General features: G+C 45.3%; 1 protein-coding gene across 1 annotated transcript in view; it reads right to left on the bottom strand.

Annotated features, from left to right (window-relative positions):
* The window catches only part of TTC7A (tetratricopeptide repeat domain 7A), a 596,795-nt gene that overhangs the window by 396,492 nt on the left and 184,803 nt on the right, over positions 1 to 15,500 (bottom strand). The window contains exon 8 of the mRNA XM_082252340.1: positions 13,302 to 13,365. Within this exon, the coding sequence (XP_082108466.1) occupies positions 13,302 to 13,365 (64 nt within the window). The remainder of the gene's footprint in view (positions 1 to 13,301; positions 13,366 to 15,500) is intronic.

Below are 15,500 nucleotides of genomic sequence, written 5' to 3'. Positions count from 1 at the left end.
AGACCATGACACTCCCACCACCATGCTTGACTGTAGGCAAGACACACTTGTCTTTGTACTCCTCACCTGGTTGCCGCCACACACGCTTGACACCATCTGAACCAAATAAGTTTATCTTGGTCTCATCAGACCACAGGACATGGTTCCAGCAATCCATGTCCTTAGTCTGCTTGTCTTCAGAAAACTGTTTGCAGGCTTTCTTGTGCATCATCTTTAGAAGAGGCTTCCTTCTGGGATGACAGCCATGCAGACCAATTTGATGCAGTGTGCAGTGTATGGTCTGAGCACTGACAGGCTGAACCTCCACCCCTCCAACCCCTTCAGCAATGCTGGCAGCACTCATACATCTATTTCCCAAAGACAACCTCTGGATATGACGCTGAGAACGTGCACACAACTTCTTTGGCGGACCATGGTGAGGCCTGTTCTGAGTGGAACCTGTCCTGTTAAACTGCTGTATGGCCTTGGCAATCTTCTTATAGCCTAAGCCATCTTTATGTAGAGCAACAATTCTTTTTTTCAGATCCTCAGAGAGTTCTTTGCCATGAGGTGCCATGTTGAACTTCCAGTGACCAGATTGAGAAAATGAGAGTGATAACACCAAATTTAACACACCTGCTCCCCATTCACACCTGAGACCTTGTAATACTAACAAGTCACATGACACCGGGGAGGGAAAATGGTTAATTGGACCCAATTTGGACATTTGTACTTAGGGGTGTACTCACTTTTGTTGCCAGCAGTTTAGACAGGACCTCTCCTCCTATGTTATAGGGGAAGGGAAGAGGAGTAGAATGCGTAGTCCTATCCTGGTTCTACTGTGTTGACACAATAGGGTGAGTGAATGTTGTCACCCTAGGACAGAAAGCATGTTCCTGGCAAGATCACCAGGTGACAACAAAAGACGTGTCTGTGCATGAAACGCGTTGAGAGGACCTACAACCTGATGTCATGCCGCCGCTTCCGTTTTAGGGGACGGCAGCCATCTTAGTAAGTTCGGCCGAGCTTTGTTTTGGTTTAATCATACTGAATTTTCTATTTTGGATTTCTGCTTGGATTTATTGAATTTTGAAGCTGTGTTTTAATTTCACAATAAACACTATACTATATACAGCATTACTTTGTGTGGTGAGATACTTTTTATACAGTATTCTTCCTGGTTGGGTCGTCTCCTGTTGGAGAATTGTGGAATCGCTGGTGATTGTCCTTAAAGCGGAGTTCCGCTCCCAAATTCCAAACATTTAAAGTCAGCAGCTACACATACTGTACACATACTGTACTACACATACTGTACACATACTGTACTACACACACTGTACACATACTGTACTACACACACTGTACACATACTGTACTACACACACTGTACACATACTGTACTACACACACTGTACTACACACACTGTACACATACTGTACTACACACACTGTACACATACTGTACTACACACACTGTACTACACACACTGTACACATACTGTACTACACACACTGTACACATACTGTAGCTGCTGACTTTTAATATTAGGACACTTACCTGTCCAGCAGTCCAGTGATGTCGGCGCCTCAGCCGATGTTTCCATCGGCTGTCGGATGCTGCCGCCACCATTGCCGATAAGGGATCCCAGCAGTGAAGCCTTGTGGCTTCACGGGCGGGTCCCTACTGCGCATGCGCAAAGTGCGCTGTGCTTTCGGATTGGCTCGGCGGCGGGGGAAGGAAGAGGGAGCCAAACGTCCGAGGGACGGTGCCATGGCGCTGTCTCCCGGAGGTGGGGAAGGGTACCTGTCAAAAACATGTACCCATTCCCCCCTCCCCCCTGAAAGGTGCCAAATGTGGCACTGGAGGGGGGATGAACAAATGAGTGGAAGTTACACTTTTGGGTGGAACTCCGCTTTAAGAACTGAGAATGAATGTACAACAGAGGCTGTGTCTGCTGCATTCACTCGCAACTAAGTGTCTGGTGAGTGCATACATGGTGGTGGACAAGTGGCACAAGTGATCATTTCTGCACGGTGGATGGTTACTATGTTTTGAGGACACCGCAATTTTTATTTACAAAGCAAAAAAAAAACATCCTGAAAAAAAAAAAAAAAAGTATACACCACATCTAAAGATGGGTAAACTTCAATATACACTTGCACCGATCAGCCATAACATTATGATCACCCACCTAATGAGTGGCGGTGGCTCCCTTTTGCTAAAACAGCCCTGACCCATTGAGGCATGGACATCAAAGTAACATCCACATGAATGGCAGGACCCAAGGTTTCCCAGCAGATCATTGCCCAAAGCATCACACCGCCTCTACCGACTTGCCTTCTTATACCACATCCTGGTGCCATCCCTTCCCCAGGTAAGTGACGCACATGCACCCGGCCATCCACATGATGTAAAAGAAAACATGATTCATCGGACCAGGCCATCTTCTTCCATTGTTACGTAGTCCAGTTCTGATGTTCATGTGACCATTGTAGAAGCTTTTACACGGGTCACATGTGGGCTTTACAGCCCCATACACTGCGATGCCCATTGTTTTCTGCTTTCACCACATCAACTTCATGGACAACATGTTCACTTACTGCCTAATATATCCCAGCAATGTTCAGGTGCCATTGTAACGCGATATTCCCTTTACGTGTCAGTGGTCATAATGTTATGGCTGATCGGTGTATATACAGTAAAACCTTGGATTGAGAACAACTTGGTCTAAAAACGTTTTGCAAGACAAGCAACATTTTTTTTTTTTATCAATTTTGACTCGATAAACAAGTGATGTCTTGATATATAAGTAGCGTCATGTCACAACTGAGTATATAGAGAAGAGAGACGCCTCTAAGTGTAGCAATATTGTTGCATTTATTGAAGGTTCAACATTTAGCAACTCACATGACTGATAATTAAAACAGGCACATCTAAGTATGCAGGCATCCAGGGTAAAGCTGTCCATATAGACCATCCTCCTCACCGCCATCAATGTCATCCCTTCCATACTGCGCTCCACGAGCGATTCAAGCCTCTCTTTCAGATCACTCTACTGCAGGGTAGTCTTCCCAGTCACGACTGCAGACTGATGGCAGTGAGAGCCGACAGTGCGGAGGATGGTCTATGTGGACAGCTTTACCCCGGATGCCTGCATACTTAGGTGTGCCTGTTTTATTCATCAACCATGTGAGTTGCTAAATGTTGAACCTTCATTAAATGGAACCATATTGCTACACTTAGAGGCGCCTCTCTTCTCTTTTATACTCTGTAGCTCCTGCTGGATTTTGCTTCTAGTGAAGGCACCATTTGTGGATGGACATTTAATGGTTACACAACCTATCACATTGCTATAATCTTTTTATATGGACTATAAACTGAAGAACTTATGAATAAGACCCCTTTCACACAGGCTTTCAGTTCCGGTCCACCTGTCAGTTTTTCAGGCGGACCTGATCGGATGCTCCATGCAGCCCTATGGAGCAGCGGATGTCAGTGGAGACATGTCCTCTGACACCCGCTGCTCTCCGATTCGATACTGTCCATGAAATCCAGATGGGTGGAAACCCTATTATCCATCCACCTGGCGGATCGGATAGGATTGGATGAAAACAGACAGACGGTTCGTTTTCATCTGATCTCCCATAGAGTAGAGCGGGGATCTGACAGCTCCGTCTCTACAAAGTAAGCGGAGACGGAGCTGTCATCCGCCTGCTCAGCGGAGATCGGCGGATCGATCCCGACTGAGCAAAACAGAGTTTGTCGGGCGCACCGCTTGTGTGAAAGGAGCCTTAACAGTTAGGGAACGAATTATCCGAGTTTCCGTTATTATGGGCAAATTTCTTTTGATATAAGAGTGCTTTGGATTACAAGCATGTTTCCAAAACAAATTATGCTCAATCGAAGATTTTACTGGATTACATTTTGATTTTTGGGTCTGGATATACAATAATTGTGAAATCCATAAAGTGTTTATGATTTGCATCAGTTACAATATTATATAAGGAATGCAGTGAAAGGGCACAGTGTGGTTGTCTAGAATTAGAAGGCTTACAATGTGCTGGGAGCGTTCTATAACAGGCAATGTGACACTTATTGAATCATGCCACAATACAAAAGGCTGCACAAGGCTGTGAATCACCCTGACAAAGCAGAATCTATCAACCTGCAGGCTTATTAGGAAAGAGCGAGGATAATGTGCCAAGTGATGTAACTTACAGCAACTACACCCCATCACTACTAATATTTGTACAATGTCACTCGTGTATCGGGAAAATATTCCGCTTCCCACAGAAAGCAAATATAATAAATTATTTGCAATGCACACCAACCAGGCTAAACATTATAACCACTGACAGGTAAAGTGAATTCCATTAATTATTCATTGCATGTGAAAGTGGGTGGGATATATTAGGCAGCAAGTAAAAACATGTTGTTCCTGAAGTTGATGTGTTAACCACTTTAAGACCGGAAGGATTTGCCCCCTTAATGACCAGGCCCTATTTTGCGATTCGGCACTGCGTTATTTTTAACGGACAATTGCGCGGTCGTGCGATGCTGTACCCAAATAAAATTGTCGTCCTTTTTTTCCCACAAATAGAGCTTTCTTTTGGGGGTATTTGATCACCTGTGCAATTTTTCGCTCTATAAACAAAAAAAGAGCGACAATTTTGAAAAAAAAAAAAACAATATTTTTCACATTCTGCTATATGAGTCCCCGTTCACATTAGGTCGCTCCGACCTGTGAAGTCGCGTGCAGTGCGACTTCGGCGCGACTTGCACGGACTTCACATAATGGAAGTCAATGCAAGTCGCCTCCAGGTCGCCCCCAAGTAGTACAGGACCCTTTTTCTAAGTCAAAGCGACTTGTGTCGCTCCTATTAGAACGGGTCCTGTACTGCACAGTGGGAGCGACGGTGCACGACTTGTCAGGCTGACCAAGTCGCCTGACAAGTCTTGCTAGTGTGAATTGGACACTGACATTCTCCAAAAAAAATATTAAAAATCAAAATTTAACATTTTAGGCCAATTTGTTTTCTGCTACATATTTTTAGTAAAAAAAAAAAATCGCAATAAGTATATTTTGATTGGTTTGCGCAAAAGTTATCGCATCTAAAAACTGGGGGAAAGATTTATGTAATTTTTATTGTTTTTTTTTTTTTTTTTTTACTAGTAATGGCGGCGATCTGCAATTTTTAGTGGGACTGCGGCACTGCGGCGGACAGATCGAACCCCTAACTGACATCTTTGACACTTTTGGGGGGACCAGTGACATTACTACAGTAATCAGTGCTAAAAATCTGCACTGTTACTGTACTAATGACACTGGCAGGGAAGGGGTTAACATTATAGGTGATCAAGGGGTTAAATGATGACCCTAGGGAAGTGATTCTAACTGTGGGGGGGGTGTGGCTTCTGAGATGACCATAGAGAAATGTGATCCTATATAGAAGGATCACAGGCGCTCTATGATCATTTCAGGGAGAAGGACGGTCAGCTGTGTTTACAACAGCCGACCGTCCTTCTCTCACATCGGGGAACGATCGCGGGTGTCAGGCGGCAATGAGAGTCGCCTGACACACGCATTGGCTTCCCCGCAGAGGATCGGGGCGGGAGCGCGCCCCCTAACTGCCCCCGGGCAAACAACGTACCGGTATGTTGTTTTGCCTGTAGGAGCCACTCTGCCGACGTATATATACAGTACGCGGTCCGCAAGTGGTTAAAAGCAGAAAGAAATGGGCAAGCATAAGGATTTGAGGGACTTCGACAAGAGCTAAATTGTAATGGCTAGACATCTGGGTCAGAGCAACTCCAAAACTGCAGCTCTTGTGGAATGATCGTGGTCTACGGTGGTCAGAACCGACCAAAAGTGGTCCAAGTAAGGAAAACTGGAGAGAGCGCCATGGGCAGCCAAGGCTCATTGATGCTGGAGGTTCAAGAAAGGAAGGTTCATACCTTGACAAAGCGCATGCGTGCGAAACATGTAGTCACGGCAACCAGGAGCTTGCGTTTCACTATCTACATCCGGTCAGCGTTCCATCTCTGCTTCGGTCGTCACTTCTGGTGACGTAGCCAAGGGAACACTTCCGGTGTTAGAGGCAGGTCCGGTACACAGCCTGTATTGCGGCCGCACACAGCATCTGCACAGTTAAACCTGTCTGCATTGGTGTTCCTTCGGACCCCCCAGATCCCACTCCTTTCCACCATCTTTGGCTTTGGGCTATCCTGCTTACGATCCCAAGCTACGGGACCCCCACAGCACCCTAGAGTGACATCGAAGACTTCAGGACCGGTTTGTTTTTAACCCCTACTATCAATAAACTTCCATGACACCCTTTTGCCAACACTCCATGCCAGTGTTTTGATTTATGGGACATGGCTATTTACCACACCTTAGTGCCCCATCCCTCTTTCCAGCAATCTTCATCTTGGAATATTCCCGTGCCATCAGGGAAGAACAAATCCATTGATGGAATAACCTGGTCATTTAGTATATTCAGGTAGTCAGCTGACCTCATTCTTTTGGCACATGCAGTAACATGCTTAGTTAATTCCAGGTGGCGACTTTTCTTTTGGCCAGGCACTGCATTTACTCGGTGCAACCTCAGCTTTTATATTTTACCAAAATTTGGGTAATTTATTAAATTAACTTTTAATGTGTTTTTTTTACAGAAATTGGAACTACCACTATTTCATTCTCTAGGGTGTCTGCCTTCAGAAAATGTATAATGCTTGGGGGTTGTATGTAAGGTTCATTCCTAAAATGTTTTTTTTTTAACTTGTGCAAAAAATGCAAAAGTGGCTCTGGTTGTGAAAGGGTTAAAGCAGGGGTCTTCAAACTATGGCCCTCTATTTGTTCGGGAACTACAATTTCCATCATGCCTAGTCATGTCAGTGAATGTCTGAGTTTTACAATGCCTCATGGGATGTGTAGTTCCGCAACAACTGGAGGGCCGTATTTTGAGGATCCCTGGGTTAAAGGATGAGTCCACCTTCGGGAACATGTTACATATCCAACCCTTATGTTAGTTTAAAAAAATGTCTCGTAACTTTTTTAGCTGGCTCCTAGATTGATACACATTTGTCAAGTCCTGGCTTTAAAGCGGTAGTATAGTCATTTTGTTGACTTTTACCTACAGGTAAGCCTATAATAACGATTGCTGTTTCAGTCCATTAACCCACCCCAATATGGCCGTCAGCCGTATGCTAGTAAAGCCTAATGGTTGTTGCTGGCAATTTCCCATACTAGACATGGCGTTTGCTGCATGTGGGTACGGTCCAGAGGGGGGCGGTGACGATTGTTTATTTCCGCCAGTCTGTGGATATTTAAGTGGTGAGTCAGCACGCCGCCCGAGTCCCCAGGAAGACGTCATCTATGACGAAACGCGTCGGGAAGGTGTGCTGACGTCACCACGTGATACCCGGAAGTCGGGCGGAAGTGTTTTGTAGATCCTGCCGATACAAACGCTGTTCCTTTACGTACATGTAAGTGTTTTACCATTTTTAATAAATGTGCATCCATACATACTTCACTATGGTGGCCCTTATTCTTTCATGACCACTGTTGGATTGTGGACTGCCCGGGTCTATATGCTGCGGTGTCTGTCATCTTGCTGGTCTGAGGGGAGTCATCCTGCTGGTCTGAGTGGAGTTGCCAAGGGTCCTGGTTTGAGCTGGTTGGATATACTCTCATGAGTGCTACATGCCTGATTATAGCCATCATCTGGTAAGCGCATTAGCGTGATTTAATTCCCAGCACGGTGGAAAGAATATCATTTAGTGGTGGAGGATTCTGTCCCTGAACACTATTTATTCACCTTTAGACTCTTTATTTTTTCCTTTATGAACTTTTGTGTTACTGTATTTATTGCATTACCCCGGAGTCACTTCTATTGATTTGTTGAATGCACTATTTTTTGATTAGTCACCAATTTGATAGTTTATTGCTATCTCCTAGAGATAATTTTCACTGGATTGTTTTATTACATACATCATTTAGCGCAGCTTTACCCCCTTTTACTTGTTACTTTGGTGTCTCCCACTGTAGCTGCAGCTTTGATTGAATTCAATTTTTCGCTTTATTGGATTTTTTGTGTTCAGCGCGGTTATTTTATTACACGCTATAATAAGGCTTACCTGTAGGTACAATTAAAATCTCCTAAACCTGCACGGTTTAGAAGATATTTTCACTGCATGCAGCCACTGACGCTAGCGGCGCATGCGCTCTGAAGGTCCAGCGGACCTTCAGAGTTCCTTGCCGGAAAGTTAATCCCCCGCGCGCATGCGCGGGAATGACGTCATCGCGGCTTCCGGCCACTCACAGCGCCGGAGCCGCCGAACCCTGAAGAGACGCTGAGTGATCATGTCCGCTCCCACAGCGGTGTTCGGGGGTCTGTGTTGGGGCTTCGTTTTAAGGTAAGTATTTCATAATAAGGTAGTATGCGATGCATACTAGCTCATTATGCCTTTGTCTTGCAGGGTTTTTTTTTTTGAGTATACAACCGCTTTAGGGGTTTGTAGAAAGCTGCTCGAAGCCTGCTGAAAGCTTTTAAAATCCTTTATAAATGCTTGCTGCGCACATTGCTCTGCAGTTTAGTGTTTACTAGCTGAGGCTCGTGTGAACTAGACCTAAATCTTTTTAACATTTCCAATCTTATGTAATCAAGACATACATCAATTACCTTTACTGCATTTTATAGTGCCGGTAAAAATAATCTGCACGCTAAATCACATGAAAGAGCTTTTAATGTCATACATGGATAAACTTAAAAGCCTCAGGAGCCCGTCAGAGCGTAATATCATTAAGATGACGGGAATATCGCAGGGAGAGACATTTTCCTACACACAGATGACTTCCTGTCACTAATTCAATTTTAATTCAGTTTTAGCACTTTCGTTTATTTGCTTTTATATGCATTCATACCCATTACCACCATGGTACGTACATCACCTTATATTAGAATTGATATCATATATAATATAACGATATCAAGAAAAATACATGCAGAACAAGCCAATGTGTCACATATAGAAATACACTATATTGGCAAAAGTATTGGGACGCCTGCCTTTACACGCACATGAACTTTAATGGCATCCCAGTCTCAGTCTGTAGGGTTCAGTATTGAGTTGGCCCACCCTTTGCAGCTATAACAGCTTCAACTCTTCTGGGAAAGCTGTCCACAAGGTTTAGGAGTGTGTCTATGGGAATGTTTGACCATTCTTCCAGAAGTGCATTTGTGAGGTCAGGCACTAATGTGTGGCTCTGAGGAAGAGGCAGAGCCTCGAAACGCGTTAGCCATCATTCGTCAAGGACAGTGGACATTGACATAGAGTGCTACTGATATTTGGATTTGATATGCTGGTTATACCATTGTTTGTGAGTAGTCATTTTTTACTTTCTACTAATAAAGCCTGTATTGAGGATAATGCGCTAGGCCGGTGCGCCCTTTTTTTGTCTTTTTGTTTGCAGTACTTTCAGACTACCCCGGTCTTATAGGGCAGCAAGGCCTCAGCCATTTGGGATGCCAAGTGCGAGTTCCGTGGAAGTAGTAGTCGGGGGGGCTCTGGTTCTGAGCGCAGGAGCAAGGTGCTATGCATCCCAAATTTGTTTCGAAGCACTGATGTTGGAGAGAAGGCTTGGCTGGCAGTCTCAGCTCTAATTCATCCCAAGGGTGTTCTATTGTGTTGAGGGCAGGACTCTGTGCAGACCAGTCAAGTTCCTCCACCCCAAACTTGTTCATCCATGTCTTTAATTTACACAGTAAAAAAAATTATAGAATTCATTGTTAGAGCCCATTCACACTAGCGCGGCACGACTCTGTACTACTTCGGGGGTGACTTGTGAAGTCCTGTGCACCGCGACTTCGGCGCGACTTGCACGGACTTCATATAATGAAAGTCTATGCAAGTCGCTCCGAGGTCGCCCCGAAGTAGTACAGGACCCTTTTTCTAAGTAGGAGCGACTTGTGTCTCTCCTATTAGAACCGGTCCTGTAGCGGTCAATGGACCGCGAAGGACTGCGTCTTGTCAGGCTGACAAGTCGCCTGCTAAGTCGCGGGGTAGTGTGAATGGGGGCTTAGTCTTTCATCTATAAACATCTTACCAATAATCATTACAATAAAACATAAAATAAAAAATAAAGTGTTTCCATTAAGCCCGGTTCACACTTATGCGAGTGCGGGAAGGCTGCGAATCCGCAGCCTGTTCCCGCATCGCACACGCACCCCCGGCAGTTCACACTGCCATATGCGATACGCTGGGGGTGTCAATGTAATCTTAACGACACCCCCAGTTTGATCGCATATCGCAGTGCGATCGTGCAGTTCGCACAGGATCGGATCGCACAAGTGTGAACCGCTGTGCGATCCGATCCTGATGCGGCTTCCAAAAAGGGTCCCTGTGCGTGTTTGGCACGGCTGCGGTGCGAATTTAGCCATACAAACTGTATGGCTAAACTCGCACCGCACAGCCGATCGCATGTAATGTCGGAGCAGTGCGCTATATAAGAAGCTGCAAAGCGCGGAGCCAGCATAATCACGGGAGACATCGTCGGAGGAGGACCGGATTGGCAGCAGAGAAGATAAGAGGGAGAAGATCGGAGGGAGAAGATCAGAGGAAGATTTTTAATAAAGGACTTCTCAAAACCGTCTCTTGTCATCATTTACACTACACTGCCTTTTTTTGGGGTGAATGGGTAGGGGTACAATGTTCCCCATACTCATTCACATGGGGGGGGGGGCGGGATCTGGGGGCCCCCTTGTTACAGAAGGCGTCCAGATTTAGATAAGTCCCCTGCCCTTAGACCCCCACAACCACCGCCCAGGGTTTTCGGGAAGAGGCCCTTTGTCCACATGGGGACAAAGTGCTTTGGGGTGGGGGGGTCGCTCGCTCACCCCCTCCCCTTTCCTGACCTGCCGGGCTGCATGCTCGGATAAGGGTCTCGTATGGATTTTGGGGGGGACCCCACGCCGTTTTTTTGCACGCCGGGTTTTTTTCATTTTGGCATGGAGTTCCCCCTCAAGATCCCCAGAGCGCAAGTCGCACCACAAGTCGGATCATCCTGATCCGACTTGGATGCGACTTCCATTCACATCAATGGGCTTAAAGCCGTCTCAAAGACGGCTCATAGGCAACCACTGATTTTGAATAGAGGCAGAAAAACGCTGCTGAAAGCCAACGCGGCTAAACACGCATTAACGCCAATGGAAAAAGCTACTAAAAGCACGTTTTAACAGCTGCTTTTTCCTGGAGTTGGTAGTGGCTCTGCAGGTCATTTTTTCTAATGTCCTGTGTGCATGAGGCCTAATGATAATCCATCAGTGAGTCCTCTTCAGGCAGTGAGTGGTAGGCAAGTGAAGTCTAGAAGGCTGTTTACTTTGCAAGAGAAGTTGCACTCTGCAATAGATATTTTCCCCAGAGCTTACTAAAAGTAGTGTTATTTTACATTACAAAGAATAGCCAATCATTTGCAAGGAAGAAAAAAAAGCAGCATTTTTGCTGGTACATGATTGGATGATGGAAGTTTTGGGGATATTTCCTTTCCAAAGTGAACCGCCTACATACATATACACAGGGCTTTTTTTCTCAGAGAATAGGTTCAGGAACTCTTTTCTTTTAAGTCACCCTTCGCCTCTGCCCCTTACCCACCTCCATGAACCGTTCCTTGATTCCGCCCCTTACCCACCTCCCAATACCGCCCCTTTTAGAGAATAGAGACCCAAGTATTATTTTGTGGTGCTAAGTATTTTGGATGGAATTTGTTAATGATAACAAGAAAGACAGTAAAATAGATCTAGCATGGACACTCCAACGACAATAGATCCACCCCAGCAACAATAGACTCCCAACAGCCGGCATCAATAGACCCTCCAGCAGCCAGAAACAAAGACCCCTCCCTCAACAGTACATCCCTCCCAGCAACAATTGACGCCCTGCAACATAAGATTCACCCCCAGCAACAATAGATGCCTACCAGCAACAATAGACCCCCCCCCCCCCCTGCAAAAATAGATCCCTTCCAGCAACAAAAGGTTCCTCAGTAGCCAGCATCAATAGACCCCTTCCTCTACAGTACCTCCCTCCCAGCAACAACTGATCCCCAGCAACATACATTACATACAGTACATACATTCAGTTCTGGAGGTGCCGGAACTGCATTCCCCCGCGTTCCCGCTGAAAAAAAGTCCTGCATATACAGACACACATAGGAACACCAACATACAGACACATGTATATATGCACACAGACAGACAAAACTGCAGCAGATGTGCAAGTGGAATACAAAATAAATAAAACAAAAAATCTGTGCCACCTATCAGTGCCCCTCAGTGCTGCCTATCAGTGCAACCCATCAGTTCCCGTCAGTGCCGCATATAAGTGCCCATCAGTGCAACCTATCAGTGTCACCTATCAGTGCCTCATCAGTGCCCATCAGTGCTGCCTATCATTGCCTCCTCGTCAGTGCCCATCAGTGCTGCCTATCATTGCATCCTCGTCAGTGCCCACCAGTGCTGCCTCATCAGTGCAGCCTATCAGTGTATATCAGTGAAACCTTTCAATGCCCATCAGTGCTGCCTCATCAGTGCACATCAGTGAAGGAGAAAGATTACCTGTTTGAAAAATTTTACAACAACCTTTGAAAAACGTTTTTATTTATTTTTTTGCTACATTTTTGGCCCTATTTGGTTTGTTTAGCAACAATTAAAAAAAAGCCCAGTGGTGATTAAATACCACCCAAAGAAAGCCATATTTGTGTGAAAAAATGATAAAAATTTCATATGAGTACAGTGTAGCATGACCGTGCAATTGTCATTCAAAGTGTGACAGCGCTGAAAGCTGAAAATTGGCCTGGGCAGGAAGGGGGTAAAAATGCCTGGTAGGCAAGTGGTTAAAAAAAGCTGACATAAACTCTTAGGGCTGGAAGTGAAATACCAATTCTTTAATCCATTCCCCCAAAGTCATTTTCCAACATACATCTCTTCATGCCTGTGCTACTGGTACGCCACTAGAAGTCACTCTCTCGCCAAGAGGCACAGGCAGTAAGGGAGCCACCTTTGGGCAATTATACCGGCATGCTGTGACCTTTACCCCCCTCTGGTCAGTGTACAAATGTTCCCCCGACACATGGAAGGGGTCCTTCTCCTTTTTAAAGGAAAAGGAATAACAAGCCCAGTGTTCATAAAGAATACCTAAAAGACTGGAAAATCTCTAAAATAAATCACATACAGTACATATCTGTCAACTCTGATAAAAAAAAAAAGAAAAAAAATATTCTTTCCAAAACATTAATAATCGTGGAAGCCGTGACTTGATAGCTTACCATTGATTCGCTGATTAGCAGCAGCAGTAGAGCCTCCTCGATATTGTCCTGAGGGCAGAAGAGGCTACAAATAGTGAAGAAAGTGAAGAATTAGGTTATACTGCAGCTCCATACAAGCGTTACATTGACAGAGCAGTAACGGAAAACAAGCCATGCATGATTCATGTGCCACCTAATACCGTCACTGGGGCTCCTCATCCTTCATACCCATCAAGACACATCTGTATTATGTACTGTGATCCTCCTCAAAGTGCCTCGTGGGACATGTAAATATATACAGGGGGGCTTCCGAAGGATGTCAGCTCTCAGGAGAATATTTTGTGCTTTTTACAATAAAAATGATCCAGATAATAAGTCAAATCGCCAGGCAGAGACTTCTGGGAAGGTCTGGAACATGGCAGTTGTTGAGTCAATGGGGTTGATTTACTAAATCAGCCTTTTTCAACCAGGGTGCCCAGGCATTCTGGGGTGCCTTGAGGTTTCTTCAGGAGTACCTTGGCAAAATGCCTAAAAATTGCCCAAAAATTGTATACAAGGACATCCCTACTCCCTTGAATTTTCTCATCACTACAGTCGTACACGATCACTGATTTGAGCATGCTAACCATTAAAAAAAAATCGAATGAACATTTCGAAAATGAAAAATTTCAAACAAAATTCTACTAGCATATGGCCAGCTTTAGCCTTCTCCACTGATCGTGCGTTTTTTTTTGCTGACTTGAAGCTGCACTGACTTCACAGTCGTCTCTGATCTAGTATTTTGCTCAGTTTCTGAATTTCTATGTGCACCTGTCATCCCAACTGCAACAGCTACTGCACTGTAGAAATTCACACCGCCTGCCCTTTTGAGTCCCGGTCATCACTGCAACTTCCCACAGGCAATCATTCCACCACTTGAGTGCTACCTGTTACTTTAAGGCCCCATGCATGCTGGGTGTTTGGCCCTGTGGAGGACACAGGTGCCCATCCAACACTTTTGCATGTAGCCTTTAAAACTCTATGACAGGCTGTCAGGATGGTGCACCTAGCTGTACGAACCTTTTGGGCAGTATGCACTGAGGGATGAATGCCGTGACACAGTCTTCTTTCATTCCAGGGATTAATCCTTGGGCTCATTCTGCCATTAATATTCAGGGCATGTCAGGAGAGTAGCCGGAGGAAAGTTGTCTGTAGACCTGGTACAGTGAGCAATTTTCAAAATGGCCACGCCCATTTATGCAAAAATGCATGCACACGTATTGGAGGCGAACATACGAATATATGTTCTCCATGGCGCACACATGTGCACTATGTGTCGGGGCACGCAATGCACGACAGATCCTGGCCCCCTCTGGCTTTTAAAAGAGTGACTGTGGCACATTGACATTGCTGACTGGTCTTTAGCTTCCTGCTTCCTGTTCCCTTATTTTGCTTATGCTTCTGATTACCCATTACTGACCCGGCTTGCCCTTGGATACCCATTGTCTCTCCCGACTCTGACCTCAGATTGCCCACAGATCTACTCTTGTCTCCTGTCCTGTGTATGACCTCAGCTTGCTTGATCAAGTCTCTGATCTCCTGTTTGTAGACCACTGGCTCTCTGACCTTTGCATCGGTCCCTGACTACGCCTTCTGCTTTGCCACGTCTGAAGTCATCCACCTTGGTTCCAGGACCAGGTACATGACAGGGAACCTGTGATCACAGCTAAACACCAGAGTCCTATGCACCAGGGCTAAATGCCCAGTGTGTTTGGTGCCTAAATCAGGTTACACCACGCCATCCAATAAGGAACAAGCCACTGCAATAAGACACTGTTGATAAGTCAATGAGTTGTGTATACAATGGGCTTTTTCATCAAAGAAGCAAACTGAGAGCCTTGAAAAGATGAAAGTTCTAATAGGTTGAAGATCTCACTGGACTGACTTGCTCAGTAGAGGGTCTGTGAGTGGGTGATGGTGGGGGTGGGTTGGGAGAGTTCGGTCCGGATAAATCTGGCCCGACTGGATGGAAAGGTGGCGGTGAGCCCTTTTGAAGGGCTTGGGGTGCTACCTCTTGGTACGGCCCCAAAGTTGTTTCCGCAAATACTTGTTTAGGTTAAGGTTGGGTTTATGTTGTAGGTTAAAGGAGCACCCAATATCCAATATTTTGCTTCTTATTGGATATAGGGCGCTCCTTTAACCTACCACTACAAGTATTTAAAAGATGAAAATAAGACTAAA

Source organism: Pelophylax lessonae (genome assembly GCF_965119305.1).
Source record: "Pelophylax lessonae genome assembly, chromosome: 3".
Taxonomy (NCBI): Eukaryota; Metazoa; Chordata; class Amphibia; order Anura; family Ranidae; genus Pelophylax; species Pelophylax lessonae.
The sequence above is the reverse complement of the archived record's forward strand: the minus strand, read 5'-3'. Positions and strand labels throughout refer to the sequence as shown.